The 18983-nt window shown below is 39.9% G+C and overlaps 1 protein-coding gene and 1 pseudogene across 1 annotated transcript; one reads left to right on the top strand and one right to left on the bottom strand.

The window, feature by feature from the left end:
* Window positions 1-735: 735 nt before the first annotated feature.
* Window positions 736-18341, bottom strand: LOC137278042 (uncharacterized). Its single transcript, XM_067810093.1, has 3 exons — window positions 18071-18341; window positions 3801-3950; window positions 736-3168 (listed from the first exon to the last, which is right to left on the bottom strand). The coding sequence occupies exons 1-3, from the start codon at window positions 18261-18263 to the stop codon at window positions 3011-3013; spliced, it is 501 nt and encodes a 166-aa protein (XP_067666194.1). The 5' UTR covers window positions 18264-18341; the 3' UTR covers window positions 736-3010.
* On the top strand, window positions 5973-9492 carry LOC137277225 (uncharacterized; annotated as a pseudogene).
* Window positions 18342-18983: the final 642 nt, after the last annotated feature.

The raw sequence follows: 18983 nt of genomic DNA, 5'->3' as shown, positions 1-18983 counted from the left end.
TCGGACAAACGGAACTCTGGAAATCGTGAAAATCTCAAAATGAGGCTCGGCCGCTTGAAAGGTTTGGCGGTCTGGTACGGACGTGGTATTATATCAGTCATATTGTACGTTACAAAGATGCACATAATAACTTCTAAATACCTTTTTTTTTATGAAACAGGGAATTCAGCGTAACCATAACTGGTTGTCATATCTCTTTTCACTTTCACACGAGGCAATTGAGATCGGCTGAAAAGTAGGTCATTGTCTCGATTGGTTAATAAGATTCATGTTTCGATGTTAGGCTTCGTGGTGATCTCTGGCAATTAGCACCATTTGCCCTATTTCATATTAATTTGGTTACTTCAGTTGACTTCATCCTACTTCCCAGGGTCTGCTACGCTAACGCTTAGGGTCGAACTGGACCTTGCACGAACCATTGCATTGAATGGTGTGTACTTTGTGAAAATAAGAATATGCCTCCCGCCTCAGTATAAGAATTGACTAGATGGAAATGAATGAACGTTGTAACGATGGTCGTAACCCAGGGCATCAAGAATAATAGGGAGTCCACAACATGGTACTTAGGATGCAAGCGTGACATAGTCCATGTTTTCATAATACTTTCCGTGATCCGGGTTAGAGCTGATCTTCTGTAGCTTATGCCTGTCGTAAGAGGCACTGGATTGTCAGGTCCAGACTCAATTATTTACAGACCTTGTGTAACCAGTTCTCTAAATAACGCAAGAAGGCTGGTAAGTATGAACTCTATTTTATTTTCGGCGTCTTTCGCAGGTCACAAAACAAATAACTCTGTAGCATTTGATAGATATAAAAAGCAAATCATTGCAAGCTTTTACAGTAGATACGCAAGAACTATATCAAATACATCACATGTAGTTAATGAATAGTGATAAATCCTCATCTATCATATAATGATTAACACTTCTAAATAACCGCATTGCGTAAACACATACATTACTTCTCAGTCAGAAACATTTACTACATCAAGCTGTAGCAAAAACAAATAACCAAATTAACCATCCATGACCAGACTCTGTTTGTTTACAAACAAAATCGTACAGCAGTATTACTGTTGCAAGAAAAATGGACTCGTAATATAGTCACAAATGTACAATGGACTCTGCTTTTAGCAGAGATTTCTTATGAATGTGGAAAGGGTCTTGTCACTTAACAAAATGTATCTCTCGTACCCATCGACACATCAATATTTGCCACTTTCATAATACCTGCAAATGCATACACTTGAATGCATATATTTACGATAAATGTTATACTGTACATAACTCAATTACTGATCATTTATTTGTATTCAAACATCAGAGTGTTAATCTGAGCAACTTAGCATCGTTTTCAGAAGTCTACCTCTTTAACGTTTAAACTATCCTTAATCTGTGACGCATCACACACGTGTTGCTGTCTTAACAAGGATAAGACTAGTTCCAAAGTGAGATGTGCCAAAACACTAAGGTTTTAGTAATAACAAAAACTTAAACCCACTCTAAGACTGGAACTGTTACTCTGAGCAAGAACTTTGGGGACATGGGCGGCTGGGCCACCCACAGAGGTGGGAGAGAGATGTAACGCTCAACAAGGACTGTGGGAGGAGCATGGACTGCTGGACCACACACAGGGGTGGAGGAAAGCGATAACAGTGAACACTTGTTTCGAATAAGGACACACCATACTGGCCTATCTGATAAAATGGATTAACCGGTCGGCGGAGCTATTGGGGGTTTAACTATGTAACTGAACCTTGTGAACAGAACAGAACACACATTGTATTCTATAAAACACACAGAGAACATACAGAATAATGGCATTTAGTGCTGGAGAGTAAAACATAATGTGGTGTTCATCACAGGCAAATGATGCATAAATATGTTGTAACAACGTCCTGTTTCGATGGGCAATAAGTGGTTTGAAGTTAACCAGAGCCTATAGTAATAAGGTAATTGTAACAAATAAGGTTCTGAAAAAGCAATGATGTGATAAGCTTGATGCTTACTTGAAAAAGTAAAATCAGCATTTGGAGAATATAAATTGTACATGACATTACACAAAATGGTATTCAGTTTGTCATTACAAGTTAACATTTTAGTCCACTTTGATGTAACTCTTACGTTTACGAATACATCGATGGTGTATCTACCTAATCGTAAAATTGTAAAATCTTATTGCAATAACTGTTAATCAATCAATATAAATATATTTAACCTTTGACTGCTCTTTACGATCACCATTATATGACAGACCTGCAACAGATAAAGATGTCGGCCGCAATCTTATAACTGTTCTTTTATCTAAGACATCTATATTTTATAGATTGACTTTCTGTGTTAAATACACCTTTCCAGATTTCTTGTCCTTTTTATGCATCTAGATTTGTAAGATACCAAGGAAACAAACATGAGGATATTAATTCCACAGCTATTGTTTAAAGTTCAGGTTTATATACAGGCAGTGGTTTTGATGGACAAACGGATATACAATTATATCTGGATAATGTAACATATTAATCCCCAATAATGATACAAAAGCTACGTATATAGAAATGAAAAACAAATGTAATAATCCCCGAACTTGTAAATATCTCGACACAATTCAAGAGTCATATCTTTTCACCATGCTGTGATTACACCAACGTTTAGTTGACATAATGGAACACCAGTTTGGGGCTGAGCATTCCTAAAGAGACCATATAGGTCGTGAAGTTCCATTGCCAGTGTCTTGATGCTTATCCTAGTCAGGTTTATTTAGTGTACTAAATACACTGTTGTGCTCTCAGCCGAAAACATGCTGTATCTAAAACTACCATTAGTTCTATTCAAATGTACATGTTACAGAAAACACCACACTAGAGTTAATGGAAGATGACTTGTTGTCAAGGCTTGTTAGTGGGCATATTCTCAGTCAAATGTTGTTTTAGTCAAATATTTTTTAACACAAAGAATGAAATGTTCCACGCTATCATTTTGACTGTAACTGTTAGACTTCTCCGCCTAATTACTTATGTTCTTCTGGTAGCAAACGTTCCCACTATGAGTAATGCTCCTGCCACGCCCTCCATTATTGCCCCCACAATGCACAGCGCGAAAGCCCAGCTAAGGTAGTCAACGACGCCATTCTGACTGCCGTAGATGATCGCACCGATGATGATTGCTCCACCTGCAAATAAACAAGACTTGAGTCAAATTTTTAAAAGAGCACCTTTATGTCGAAGTAAAAGCTAGGTTCATGCGTATTCTTTTCCGACAAATTGTGCTTGTGTCGGGTTCAGCTTGGTGTTGGAGTGTACATCCTCACATCTTAATGTTGCAGAGTAACGAGTGCATGCACAGTAATACTCTCTTCACTCGATACATCGTTTAAGTCGATGTGACTTTTCAGCCTTCCAGAATCAGCATTTGTATTGTAATATGTACAGCCTCGCTAACTTGGCTGTATGTTTGCTCATAACCATTCATACCAAGGATAGTGTTAATGACGCTGTTTTGAACAGAATTTCTGTTACATGACGAAGTGACCAGGATTTGGGCGAGACATGCTTGCAATGAGGCAGGGTTCAAGAGTTCATCACTTAAGTGAACACCACGGACACGGATGCTGTGTTCGAACCCACAGACACAAGTAGTCGTTACTGCAAAGGGACGCAACTCAGTACAACTGAAACCGTTGCCATAGGCACACACACTCGCTTTATATCGTGTAAAGTAACTAATCTCTAGAGTCACATCTACGTTTGAACTGAATAAATATGTCCGCGAGGATCAAGTAGGTTGTGGCATGTATATACGTACAGGCACCGAAGCATGCCAGTGCGTTGATGATTGTGATGATCTTCTTGTCCCTGAGCGACTGCCCGAAGATTGACAGGAACAGAAAGACAGCTGCTACGCCAATGGCGATCAACCCGGCTGTCTCAAAAAACTGGGTCGCGCGTAACCAAGCTAGGAGGAAAGAAAGTGTGAAAATAGTGTCAGTGAGATTGTTGCGTAATGATATGAGAAATGGCATGCATTCGTGTACGAATACATACGATAGTTAACTGAAGGAAGTTTGTTGAACAAGATGAGTAACAGAAACACGTAGAACTAGTAATGTATCATTCATCTCAATGGCACGAGTTCAAACTAGTTTTACTTATCTGGTAAATAGTGCCCTACTTTTTAAATAGATATATTGAACTGAAATAAGTATCTAAACAAACAATGAAAATGTTTCCATGAGTATATTATATTAATTACGCCATGAAACTGTAAGCATATTTCAATCAATAACGCTTACATTCATGTAAACAGTCCTAAAATTTGTGTACGCAAATACGCTCCTCTGCACCGGTGTGTGGTTTTACGCCGGTATTCCAGCAATATCGCCAGAGGGTAAAGATAATAATAGTGCAATGTCACGATAACCAATTTTATGCACAAGACCTTAAACATAGTATAACAGTTGCAAAATGTGCACATTCTTACCTAAAATATTCAGATATTTCTCACCAAAGTCAATGTTATATTTCGTACATTTTGTTAAAGTATTCACGTTGTAGCAGGCTTGTTATCGGTAACTTGCGTAACTGACAGCTGTCTATGCTACTGGCATCGCCCCATGCCGCTACAGGCCTGATGGAGTATACACTCCAGTGTTTGTACTGACCGCTCTGACCACAACTTAATGGTCAAATATTCACGCCTGTACACGATGTCAAATTAGACAGATGTAGATGTGGAGGCTTAACCACGTACATTACTGGTTATTACTCAACTGTTCCGACAACACACGACCAAAGCAATTAGAATCTCGAAAGCTATCTGCCAAAATTGAGTAATATCTCGGTGCCATAACTTTTCAAAAGATAGACAAAGCGTCGTGTCCATTTTTGGGAAACTGGTTATACCGTACAAGCAGAGGGTTCAGTTATATAAGCACCAGGGTCTGAAACATACATCAGTCTGACCCTGGAACCCTTCTCAACATTCACTCCCAGTTCCTGTTCTACCTCTCATCCTCTCTCTGATCTTGACCTTGATCAAGGTACTCCCTCACCCATCCAAGTGGATTTTGTCTATGCAAATGAACCCAATCCCCCTAAAACAGGTGTTATGGCTCTTACAGCATTAGACCTTGATGACAAGCAATTTGATGATTACAACAGTGTAAGTCTCCCGATCTCAAACCCATCATTGATTACCTTGCCAAAGATGAAATCCCAGCAGGTTACAGTGACACACAAGTCAAAGGTCTTGTAGGTCGTGCCCAACAGTATGCTCTTCTTGATGGCATACTCTACCATTTCCATCAAGCTAAATATAGGGGTACCAAGAACAATCGTCCACAGAGAATCACACAGGTTGTCATTCCCGAAGCAACTTCTTGAGGCTTACCATGATTCCAAAGTAGGTGTATGTCATTTTGGTAGGGACGCCACTCATCAGGCTCTCATTGGTAAATATCACTGACCAGGAATGTATCAAGATATTGACAGTTATATCAGGTCATGTGAAGTATGCCAAAAGGCCAAAATGCATACCCATGCCAAACCAGCCCCTATGGTTCCCATGCCTGTAGATGACACTTTCAGGCGGGTTCACATTGACATACTTGGGCCCTTGCCTGAGACCAAAGATGGCTATAAATGCGTTTTGCTGGTAGCTGATGCCCTTTCTAGATGGCCTGAAGGCTTTCCCATCAAAACACAAGATGCCACTGAGGTAGCTAAGGTCCTTGTCAATCAGGTCATTACCAGATTTGGTGCTCCGAGATCACTCCTTTCTGATAGAGGCCGTCAATTTACTTCAAAGCTTTTGAATGCACTATGTGAATTGATAGAAGTAAAACATTATACTACCTTTAGCTATCATCCTCAGGCAAACGGTATATGCGAACACAGAAACCGTACAATTGCACAAGCACTACGGGCTTATTCGGATGAGAAACAGTTAAATTGGGCAGATCTCATTCCCTTTGTCAAGATGTCAATGCGAACCACACCATGTCAGGCTAATGGTTTCACCCCTCATCACCTTCTGTTTGGAAAGGAAATGCACCTCCCTATTGACACAGCCCTTCTTCCCAAACCTACCCTTGGCAAAACTGCAGAAGGTCACCTGAAGGCACTCCTTGAGAACCTGAAATTGGCAAAGGCTATTGCCAAAGAAACTACAGAAATATCTCAGGACATCAACAAGACACGATGTGATGTCAAAGCTCAGAGTCCTTCATATAAGGTGGATGATCTTGTTTTGGTGGATAACCGACAGGTTCACAAAGGCCAATCTCCCAAACTGTCAGTGAAATATACTGGTCGATTCAAAATCATTGGATTAGGTCCCAATTACACTTACAAACTGAGACACATAGACACAGGCAAACTACACACATCTCTCACCCATGCAAACAGACTGAAGCCATACACCACCCGTACAGACCCAAACAACAGACTTCCAGATCCCAATCCTGCTCCCAATACTAATCCACATCATAATCCAACTCCAACTCCAACTCCAACTCCAACTCCAACTCCAACTCCAACTCCAACTCCAACTCCAACTCCACAACTGTGATACTGCCCCGACCCCTAACCCTAATCAAACTGCAACCAACACAGGCGATGGCACTCACACTCAAACAGATACTCAGATGGTACCACCTCAGCCACACATCTCTGATCCCGGCAGTATACCATCTACGTCTCAGTCAGAAAATGATCCGAATCCTAGCACTGACGATGGAGACACATACCCCATTGATAAGATTCTCCAATGCAGACGGCAGAAAAACATTCCCCACTATCGCATTAAATGGACAGGTTATCCTACCACAACATGGGAACCTGAATCCAATCTCAGCAAGAATCTTATAGATGAATTCCATAAGACGATCACAAAGTCTGGTAGAACACACAAAAAGGGACGCAAATACTTCCAAAAGGTCACATGTTTTCTAGAGCTCAGTTTGTCTTTTGAGATTTTCATGGTGTAGCTTTAGATGTGTTTTGACCACCCCCCTCCTACAGTAACCTTGTTCGCTGTGTTTATAGTGCTAGGTTGTTCAGATGTTGACGGCCGCGACATTCTGCTCAGCCAGGTCAGCTCATCTAATAGTCTCATTTTTGATTTCTCAAAAGGTTCCACCTGGAGTCTGATAATACTGTGGCTGCTGATGTATTTTGCCCGCCCTGTTGTGTCTTCTGATCCAGTCCCACGATTGAACTATGGTATTCTCTTTCGTCCTGTCCCCCAAGTTCATTTCTCTACGGAGTATTGGATCCATACTTACGAGTGAAACTTCCCAATGTTCCTGGCATCCCAACATTCAGTGGCTGCCATCAGGGTAACAAAACCTGCGACCTCCTGCATCAAACCCAGATGCACTTGAATGCTATTAAGACGAAATGTGTTGCCCAGCTAAATGCTACTCGACAACAAATTATCAAACTGATTCCTGAATCCAGAATTCCTTCATCTACCCGAACCAAAAGAGCTATTTTGAGCTTTGTTGTTACATTATCCAAGACATTATTTGGTACAGCCACGACAAATGATGTCAACATTTTAGCGCAACACATAAATTCCTTAACCAAACATGATCTCAGTGTAGCCAATGTTATGAAACAACATTCAGCACATCATTCCTCATTCATGAAACTGGTAGATAGTAGGTTCAAAAATGCAGTAAAAGGTATTAAAGCCAATCATGACGCCATTACATTCGCTACCACTGCCCTTGAACATAATGTAGAAGCTATGACTTCTACCCTTACGGCTCTTACCTCCCTTTTAATTAATCAGATCCAGAATGCCTATGTTGTTAAACATCAGTTAGAGGAACTGAAGTTAGGCATTCAAGACTTAGCCAAAAATAAATTGTCCCCTTTACTGATAGACCCTGAAACCTTGCTGCAAACAATTCATCACCTGTCTTCTGTCTTGTCCAATAAATATCCCAAATTCCACTTACTACATACCAATCCAAATTACTATTACTCCCAAGCTAAATTCATATTTGCGAGAACAAAATCCCATGTCTACGTCTCAGTTAAATTCCCCTTGTCCTCATTAGGTAAACCATTCAAAATGTACAAAGTTATTTCCCTTCCCCCACCAATTAATAGCACATCTACTCATTCCACCCACCTTTTGGATACCCCTACATATCTAGCCGTGTCCTCAGATGCTCAAAGTTATGTCTAAATTGATAGCTCCACTTTGACGTCTTGCTCTGGTGATAAAATTGCTTTACATTGTCCCTTTAGAATACCTATCGTATCAATTAATAGACCTTCATGTACTTTGGCCGTTTATCACAATAACAAGCAGCAGATTAAGAACCTCTGCGACTTCCGTTACGTTACCAAACCTCAACCACCTCAGTTAATTTCAGTTGATTCTTCTCAAGTTTTAGTTTACCAAATACCGTTCCTTACCCTAACCTGCCCTAAAGCACATAGAATGATTACTGGGTGTAATTTCTGTCTCATTAAAACTCCATGTTACTGCTCCTTGTCTACTGAAGAACTCTTCTACCCTGCCTCTTTTGGATCCTGTTCTAATAAAACCAGCCAAATCTCTCATCTTCATCCTGTTAACCTCCCTCTCCTACAACATTTTTTTGGTGACACTGCCCTTGCTAGTATAGCATTTGATACCTCTTTCAAAAAGGCAATCAACTTCACCATCCCTAAATTTAATATATTTTCCCATGAATTTTCAAGCGTTTTGGCCAATGACAATCAAACGAATAGCTGAAAGTGCCAAAAAGGATCAGACCATTTTCCAGTCAATCGCTGAGCCATTCCTTGATGGACAGCTACCATTGCCAACTACCTGGCAAGACACAAACTCTATAATTGCCATTTCCGCATCTGTTGTTTCGGCCTTTTCAATTTTATTAGTTACATGGATGTTTTTCAAACTTCGTACACTTTCAGCCACTCTCATGCTAGTTACTCGTGTTGCTCCCGTTAAATCTGTGCAACACCCATCTTTAGATTATAACGCCCACACTACCAATAGTCCCCAGCCTCCAGGCTTCGTCATCTCTTCTCTTGCCGACTATCACGTTTCTGTCCTTCTTGGTATCATTACCCTAGCTGTCACTACTATCCTTGTCATCCTTCTCATCCGACATCGTTCAAGAATGCAAAATGGTCTTCTCTTGGAAATTACTACTGGTCCCGAGTGCGTCACTATTCCCATTCTTTCCTTAACACTTTGTCCTGCTTACTGGGACATACAGCCCCCATACACTGTCGAAAGCCTCCGTATTTCTGGTTACTTTTTTCCAACCCTCTCTGTTGACTGGCCAGACTTCATTGTTATTAATAAACGTACTAAAACTTCCATCACTATCCCCCAGACACTTCAAGTCTCCTTTCTTACTGCACGTAAGCTTCAGCGTTTCTTTACACAACCATTCACCGCCTATGTGTTGCTTATTCATAATGGCTATTATAAGGTTCTCGATCCACACTCCATACCTAGTTCATTTTAGTTACTTATATGAGACCTCCTCTACCTTGGTAACATTTACAAAGCAAATTCTTTCTGAGTGTACATTTAGGATGGGCATTTCATATTGTTGAGCAGTACTTACTCATTTTGTAATTGCATTCTGCAATGTATGACTTTCTAATTTTTTGTATATCAGTGTTGACTATGCATTTCCTTGATTTTTTTTATTGACTCTTTTGTTTTGAATCTTTTTGTGTGTGTGCTTGATGTTACCAAATTGCTTTTGCTGTCAAAAGCTTTCCAGGGCACAGGGGTACTATAACAGTTGCAAAATGTGCATATTCTTACCTAAAATTATTCAGATATTTCTCACCAAAGTCAATGTTATATTTCGTACATTTTGTTAAAGTATTCACGTTGTAGCAGGCTTGTTATTGGTAACTTGCGTAACTGACAGCTGTCTATGCTACTGGCATCGCCCCATGCCGCTAAAAGCCTGATGGAGTATACACTCCAGTGTTTGCATGTACTGACCGCTCTGACCACAACTTAATGGTCAAATATTCACGCCTGTACACGATGTCAAATTAGACAGATGTAGATGTGGAGGCTTAACCACGTACATTACTGGTTATTACTCAACTGTTCCGACAACACACGGTCAAAGCAATTAGAATCTCGAAAGCTATCTGCCAAAATTGAGTAATATCTCGGTGCCATAACTTTTCAAAAGATAGACAAAGCGTCGTGTCCATTTTAGGGAAACTGGTTATACCGTACAAGCAGAGGGTTCAGCTATATAAGCACCAGGGTCTGAAACATACATCAGTCTGACCCTGGGACCCTTTTGTTTGTGTCAAGGTAAGCCATAGTTACTTTATGCTTTGCTGTTTTCATATTTTTGCTTAAAATGCGTCTTACTTGAACAATGAACCTAAGTCTCAAAGTCATGTTCTAATCTTGTACCTTGGCCGCGTGGTTATGATTGATTTAATTTGGTATCATTACTACGGTAGTTCTGTATGCCAACACTTTGTAAGACTAACATAGTTATAACCTATACACACAATTCGGTTGTATGACAGATAGGGTTTACAAGTTAGGCTTCTATTATGTTTTTAAACTGTCGCAATATGTGTCCTGGAAGTTTTTCGTTAACAATGTATATACGTGCGTTCTGTAATTTAGAATATGTGCAGGTTGCACGCTGTGAGAATGTGTTTAAGTCGCCACTCTGGCACTGATTGTAATATTCATATGTGTAGAATTCGTCTTTTCAAATATAATGGAAAATGGTGAATAACATGAAGCGCTAGTTCTACCCATACTTTCCGGCGTCAATTCATTGTTCAGTTTCATGTACATTTCCTGCCTGACAGACAGAGTTATTAGTTCACTTCAAAAACCAAGTCAGCGCAAGTATATGTTTTATATTGTGACTAGTTGCTTTCGTAGATATTGTAATTTTAGGTACCTAAGTTAACGTTGTGACTGCATATATGTTCAGAAGAAATACTTGAACGTTAAGTTATTCTGACTAAATGCGTACAGCATTAGCAAAGCCTAAGTGAATATATATTTTTCATTTGATATACGCTATTGTCCTTCACTATCGTGAGTTATTAACTCGGAAAATCTCCGGTAATTAGCAATCATTTGGAAGCTACGAAATTTAGTCTATGTGTATTGTAGATCAGTTCGTAAAGAACCAGGGTTTTTCAGATTTCCAAACTTACAGATATATTCTTCATAATTTTCTATATTTATCCTGTTAACAGTTGAGTCGTTATAATATTTTAGTGAGTTGTTTACATTGTCAGTTTGAAGCACTTCAGTGGATTTAATGAATAAAGGCTAACGTTAACAGAATCTGTGCAGCAACGCAACGGTCACGGTTCATTAGCATGCCCCCACACTGGTCTGCACAGCTAGTACGCGGATAGATTGTTTACTTGTGACGTAACGTACCGTAGTCAGTCTCAGTGCGCTCTAATTATCAGTCACATAGGCCTTCATTTATATAGCTGTGTGTCAGTCAATATTCTGAACTGGTCCAGAGATATTTATTTGTCAAATATATCACGGCTCATCTATAACTATTATGTTAAATTTACCGGTACCGTACAGCGGATTATAACAGTACACGTTCAACACTGTACGGGCGTACCGTATTTAAGGTAAAGGACGCCCCTATATTGAAAAATGGTCGCTGTTCAAAAATGGCACAATGTTTATGAGTAAAATGTACATGATAAATGATTACAGATTATATTATGTCAGATATTGTTAGTACAGACATGCAGTTGTTCATTATAACTTTAAATTTGTTTGCATTACGCCGTCGTAGCGGTAATGAACATTGTATTGAGTTTAACTTAAATTGATAATGATTTATTATATAAAGTAAGGTTTAGATGTTATTCTACTCTTCTCAGACCCGTGAAGGTCCCGGGGTAGAATAGGCCTTCAGCAACCCATGCTTGCCATAAAAGGTGACTATGCTTGTCGTAAGAGGCGACTAACGGGATCGGGTGGTCAGACTAGCTGACTTGGTTGACACATGTCATCGGTTCCCCATTGCGCAGATCGATGCTCATGTTGTTGATCACTGGATTGTCTGGTCCAGACTCGATTATTTACAGACCGTCGCCATATAGCTGGAATATTGCTAAGTGCGACGTAAAACTAAACTCACTCACTCTACTCTTCTCAAGTGCATCGATGACATTTTATATCATTATGGTTGAATGATTTTGTATGACATTGAATTCATGTATTGAATAAAGAGTCTGACCCTGGAACCCTTCTGTTTGTATCAAGGTGTGGAGATCCCCCCTGCTAATTCCCCAATTCTAGGTACGAAGTAGCTTGGTGACAAACCAAGCCCCGACTTCAATAGTGTAAGGTAAATGTCTGTGACATGCAACAGCCACCCACATGTTACTCGATCACTATTCCACACGATCGCAGCCGGCAACGTGCTTAGCATACATGTACCGCAGTTGCACATGACATAAATTCATTTGCAGGTTATTGGTTGACAGACTGTAAATAATGTGCAGTTGGAACGCACTTTACACATGGTAGTGATAGGGATATGTGAAGTTGATCACATATGGTTTAAAAATTAAACGCTTAAAGTGAAACCACTTAAAAGCAACAAACAATAAACGAAAAAATAACAATCAGCTTTTCCTTAATGCTACGAGTGTGTATTTCCTGTATATTTTTGTTATTAATTCCGTAATAATTATTATTGGGTCACAACATTTCGAGTTTTGAATATTAATTATGATGGGTCACATTTCGTTTTAATAGATGGTCTAAACTTTTAGGATTCTGTTTTTCCGGAATTTATATGCTCCTTGTTTTCGATGGGTTTACTTCCAGGGGACTTATTCTAGGGCATTCTACAGTGTTGACGATGTTCGTTTGTGCCCGAACTTTCGGGAAATGACTTAGAATGTGTAAAAAGGCTGGTTGCCGTGCTGAGGGCGACACACACACACACTCATTCATATTTGCTGGAGTTAAATCACTGCCACGCTTGATCATCAAACCCCGTCAACGCCTGACCTACATTATCTGCTGTCACAACGATAAATTCTTAGCCGTAACATTAATTTCAAGTACACGCCGATATGAAAATGTACTTCAAATTGCAACTTCCTCGTTCAGACTGGTCTCTGGCTAAACAGTAAATGATGACTGTCAGTTATGTGATTCACTTTCACCTGGAGATTCAGGTGCGAAGCTCTTCTCTTCAATTTTGAATTGCTCTACCACACAAAAAGATAAGGGAGTAAGAGATATGGGACATTTGTCCATATTTGGACATATTTCGGCGAATACATTTCTCCGAAGACTCTCTTTGTGCATTACCCGGAGTTTCAGGGCTGTATTCGCGATAGCGAACCCGTGTAGGCAAGGGGCGATGGAGTAGCCTAGTGTTTAAAGCATTCGTTCGTCACACCGAAGATCAGGGGGTACAATATGTAAAGTCAGGTGTCGCTCGCCGTGGACTATTCCTAAAATTGGCTTAAAACCATAACCACTCACTCAGCCGTTTCTGTAGGATTTTCCTAACCCGTCGATCATGATTCGCCGCGAAACATCTCCGATTTCATACCTAAGTGGTGAATGGGTATGGTGCTGGGATTCAAACCTATGATCATAGTGAATTGTCCTGCCAAACAATATGGCAGGACCACCTGTGAAGAGAAGCGTAAAGAGTATGGCGCTAAATACACCGACATGTACAATATATGAAATGCAAAGCAACAATGAAAGATTCGCATTAGTTCAAGAAATGCAGCTCTTCCATTGCCATGATTACTATGTTGTTTTCAAAACCACTGCAGGTAACAAAAGACCACTGCAGGTAACAAAAGACCACTGCAGGTAGCAAAAGACCACTGCGGGTAACAAAAGACCACTGCAGGTAACAAAAGACCACTGCAGGTAGCAAAAGACCACTGCAGGTAACAAAAGACCACTGCAGGTAGCAAAAGACCACTGCAGGTAGCAAAAGACCACTGCGGGTAACAAAAGACCACTGCAGGTAGCAAAAGACCACTGCGGGTAGCAAAAGACCACTGCAGGTAACAAAAGACCACTGCAGGTAGCAAAAGACCACTGCAGGTAACAAAAGACCACTGCAGGTAGCAAAAGACCACTGCGGGTAACAAAAGACCACTCAGGTAACAAAAGACCACTGCAGGTAGCAAAAGACCACTGGAGGTAGCAAAAGACCACTGGAGTCTGAAAAAGAGTGCCTCGACTAATTGACATTCTACACGTGCGCACCAGTAATCGACAAGGAAGACATCGAGACAATGCAACATATTCCTCGTGTTGTTACGCTTTTTCACACATCTTAGACATGGCGATGTCCCATTGTTGCCCCCTGGATGAACAGAAAGATGTTTTTAAAACAGGAAATAGCGACAAATGGCCGAAATGTGGCATGGTCGCATTGTGGCGCTTCGATTAGACCTGGGACACATTTTCCACGGGTGCCCTACGATGAAGTAGGCTGTGATTTTCCGTACTAAATTTTAGGCATCGTGGATGACCGCGGGATATAAAGTTTATGTTCACATTGTGGGCATCGGGCGATTTCTTTGGCGACAGGTCGAAGCAAACCTGCATGATGGCTGCACAGAAATCGTACGAGTATATTTCAAATTTGTCAAACGTTGCTGTGTGACAAAATCGTCGTGCGATATTCATACTGCCGCGCAAATGAAGCTCCGGACAGTTTAAGGACGCCGTAGACCCATCGAAAGCCAAGTGTGAACCAGGTTTTATTTTTTCTCCTTTTTGCTTGATTTTCAATGAATCAAAAACTTTATTTACGTACAAAAGCCACCGGGCTCATATACATACAGCTTCGCTCATACAATAACGTTTACACGTGTGTATACACGTCCATTCACATACGTGTATAAATAATAATCACACTATACAATACAAGCTAATATGAATACAATAGATAAAGTTAAGATATGATAATACAAAAGTATAATAATGCTATTTAATATTGTCATTCTTGTAATAGTTTGCGTCTTTGTTCATAAGAATGTATTATAATTATATAAACTGAGCATTTTAAACTGTGTGCGTCATTTGACATAAGTAGTTTCTTGAAGTTTTACATATTCGTTTTGGAGTCACTTGGTAAATATGTACGACGTAAGTCATCATGTCAAGGACAAATGAAATTACGATGTTATTCCTCTTCCAGACCTCCCTCACAGATAGGACATGTTCTCAGATTTGTGTTAAGTGTACACCATCGTCCTTCTTTAGATAGTAATCCAGCTCTAAATGTAACGTAATTACGTAATTAATAATCTGCAATTTCAAATAGGTATTTTTAAGGGTTTTTATGATCTTTTGAATTCTCTGTTCAAAACATAAAGTGTGCTATTGTCAACATCAGATCTCCATTAAACGCGTTTTAAATATCTAAAGAAAACCTACATGATTTCCGGCAGTTTGTGACGACTCAAAAAATCCACATCAATAAGGAAAGAGAAAATAGCAAATGTTTTTATGCCTATGCATCATAGTCAAAGTTATCGATATTGCGTAGCATTTCATAGCTTTCTTTGGTATACGATCTTTATGCATTGTTGTTATTTTAATCCAGTAGATAAGACATCGAACAGCTGCATTTACATAGATAGGAAAACGGCCACAATCACCATGCTGTTGTTAGATTTTGTTTCGGCAACAACACGACAACTTCTAGGATTTACGAGTCGCACAGATTAACCTCAATAGCATATCTTTAGGTATGGAATGAATGTTGACTAATTGTTGGCATATAGTCGCCCTGTGCTAATCAAACAGGATTATACTTGAAATATCAACACATTTTTCAACGACTGTTATAAACATGTGGGTCAAGGTGCAGACTTCCTGCTGCACATGTTACAGCTCAGATTTTGGCTTTCATCTTTCTAGGTTGTAGAGGGAAGGTCTGGTGTGCATACCACGCTATCAGAGATTCAAGTCGTATTGACATACAAAAATACATAGTTGTAGAGGGATGGTCTGGAGTGCAAACACGCGCAATATACTGAACATTTGTACACCCCGTGGTATTCACTCATCACCCAGATATGCTCTGTCTCAAAATTAACTCAATTAACAAGTAACTACTTGATGCTGATAAATAAAGCGCCGGCAAAACCATATTTTGAAAATGAATCCTTTGCAACCACTAATTTCATGCATACTGTGAATCATTTCAAGTGGACACAGAAAAAAGGGGGTTCCTTTTTTGCCAGTCGGGCAAGTTGTTTATTTAAGGAGTCAGAGGATCAGGAGTTATGGTCGACTGGGTTTGTTTGTTTAACTAATCACACACGCCTGGGGGTTGGTGGGGGTTACTGGGGTTAACTAATGTAGTTGAATATTATATTTTGAATATGAACCCTTTGCAACCATGATTTCTTGATTGAAGTGGATCAAGCGCCACTAACTAACTTGAGACATGGTCATGATAATTAAATATGTTAAAAATCCTATTGTTATTGATGTGACCTCAAAGTGTATGATTACCAAACTTACATACTTTGTTGTTTATTTGTTGAGTTTGTAAAACAATACTCATCTTTTCTGATTGATTCTACTGGACTGATCCATTATAAGAAAGAGGTACAGCTTGAGGATTAGTTGGGCACTCGACCAAAAATGCTGTTGTTTTAAAGTGTCTTAGATACGGGTGTCTGTGTCTGGTGTCCGCCCGGGGAAGCAACATTTGGAAAATACCTATTGTCGCTAAAGCCACATTTCAAGTAAAAACATCGTTGCCACCAAAGCCACAATAAGCAAGGAATCAGTACCGTTTTATTTAAATAAATGTCACCCATTGGTCACAATGGATTAAAATTGGTATAGTGGCTGGTCCTTTGATAGGCTGGTCCTGTACAAACTTATTATCGTAATTCTTATGTATAGAATCTGTTCTAAAATACAACGATACATGCCATTGGGTCATTTTTTGGAAAGGGTAATTTTGGCTTTTTCTCTTAAGAAAATTTTATCTGCATCTTTTTGTTATTGAGTCTTCATGTAAACTACTTTTGTTTATATGACTTGTATATCGCATCAAATTTATTTAGACGTTTCAACTTCAACTCAAAATAATTAGAGCATCGGGGGCAAAGCTACATATTTTGGAAAGTCTATTCATAACGTTTGCTGCAAAACAGCTTTGAAACGAAAAGAGTTGTTAGGCGTCATATATGTAAGTGTTTATAAGTATAATCATTCTTCGTTTTCAGTTTGTAGCATGAATGTAAACACAGCAACTGAAGCAACATGTACAGTGGCTCTTATCTCAAGGACAAAACTTTCATTTCCTTTAACCCTCCCATAAATTAAGATGCTTCAAAGAAATAATTGATGGTATAATCATAAATAATTCGTATATGGCGCTTGAGTACCTAAGTGAGGCAGCTAGTTTGAAATCCAAAATGGCTGCAGGGTAATTTATTCATGTAACGTGATATTTTCTGTTCTTTATTTCGGTACAGTGGTGTTGTCCTTCAGCCCTGTGAACAACATGGTCCCTACACAGACTTATCTTATAAAGACCTTATACAAGTACATCAAGGCGGAGATATGAGGCATGGGGTTATAATAGTCCACATACAGTGATGCGTATGTTTACAAGGTACTCATACATGTACATGCACGTCAAGGCGGATATCTGAGGCAAGGGGACGTTATCAGTCCTTATAGTTCTTCAAGGCACTTAAACAAGTGCTTTACAGGAGACTTTCGAGACATGGAAGGTATAAAGGTCCATATGCAGTGATGCATACTATTCCAAGGACATCATACAAACACACTGAGGCCTGGGAGAGACACCAGGCTAGGTTTCTGATGACATATTCTTGTTGTAACCCTAAATATAAACCATCTCAAAACATTTTTAATTGATTCTGGAACAAGCTGAAAGTTACCTAATCGTCTCCAGAACGAGCCATCATCTGCAAACTGACTAGACATGGATGTTGGCGAGAGATCATCTTCCCTGAATCCCCAACAGAGGCGGGGTAAATGTAATGTTGCATGTGACTGGTTTGATATGTGATACTTACCCTTCAGCGTGAGTCGCGCATCTAGATAACTAATGCAGACTCCATTATTACAAACTTGCCAGATTCCGCTGTGGGCTGATCCTGCCATGATCCAATACGGTGATGCGAAACCTATCAAATGAAACAGTCCGCCCAAGGGAATAAGAGCTAGACACGCTTTAACCCAAACAGATACACTCGACAGATCAGCCATGGTTGTGTCTCCAGGAGCAAGACTCTCGGGTCACCGTGCTCTGTGCGTCGGGTGTAGTTACGCAACAACCAGCTTTTTACTCTAGTCAGCTTTATCAGCCAATCACTTGCTGGTCGGGGTGTGATCGCGAGCCACATTCCGTTAGGTTTCAAATGCCACCAAACCAGATGTTAATCAATGTCTGACACCCACGTTTCAAAATGAAATTTACAACATCACATTATGAATTCTTATGATCTTATTATACTCTTGACCACTGGACTGATTGATCCACACTCGATTATTTACAGACCGCCGCCATATAGATAGGATATGGCTGAGTGCGGGGTTGAACAACAAACACACAAATAAGTTGCCTGATGCCGATTTTTCTCAGAACTAGACTCAGAATTGTGTGTACTTTGTGAAAATATCCATACTATAATTGACCAAATGGAAATGAATGCAAAGATGGTCGTATCCCAGGGCATCAAGAATAATGTGGAGTCCACAACTTAGGACTTAAGATGCAAGAGTGACATTTTCATAATACTTCCTGGGTAGAATAGTCCTTCAGCAACACATGCTTGTCGTAAGAGGTGACTAACGGGATCAGTTGGTCAGGCTCGCTTACTTGGTTGACACATGTCGTTGGTCACTGGATTGTCTGGTCCAGACACGATTATTTACAGACCGCTGGTAAGGATGAAGTCTATATCATTTTTGGCCTCTTTCGCAGGT

Source organism: Haliotis asinina, chromosome 3 (assembly GCF_037392515.1).
Source record: "Haliotis asinina isolate JCU_RB_2024 chromosome 3, JCU_Hal_asi_v2, whole genome shotgun sequence".
Taxonomy (NCBI): domain Eukaryota; kingdom Metazoa; phylum Mollusca; class Gastropoda; order Lepetellida; family Haliotidae; genus Haliotis; species Haliotis asinina.
This window is presented reverse-complemented; position numbering and strand designations above follow the sequence as displayed.

Bases quoted from the DNA above. Each gene is read 5' to 3' on its own strand.
- LOC137278042 (XM_067810093.1), bottom strand. From the start codon at position 18,263: ATGGCTGATCTGTCGAGTGTATCTGTTTGGGTTAAAGCGTGTCTAGCT. The intron at 3,951-18,070 runs GTAAGTATCACA...CTTTCCTCCTAG, and splicing joins TGCGCGACTCACGCTGAAGG to CTTGGTTACGCGCGACCCAG. The intron at 3,169-3,800 runs GTACGTATATAC...GTTTATTTGCAG, and splicing joins ACTGGCATGCTTCGGTGCCT to GTGGAGCAATCATCATCGGT.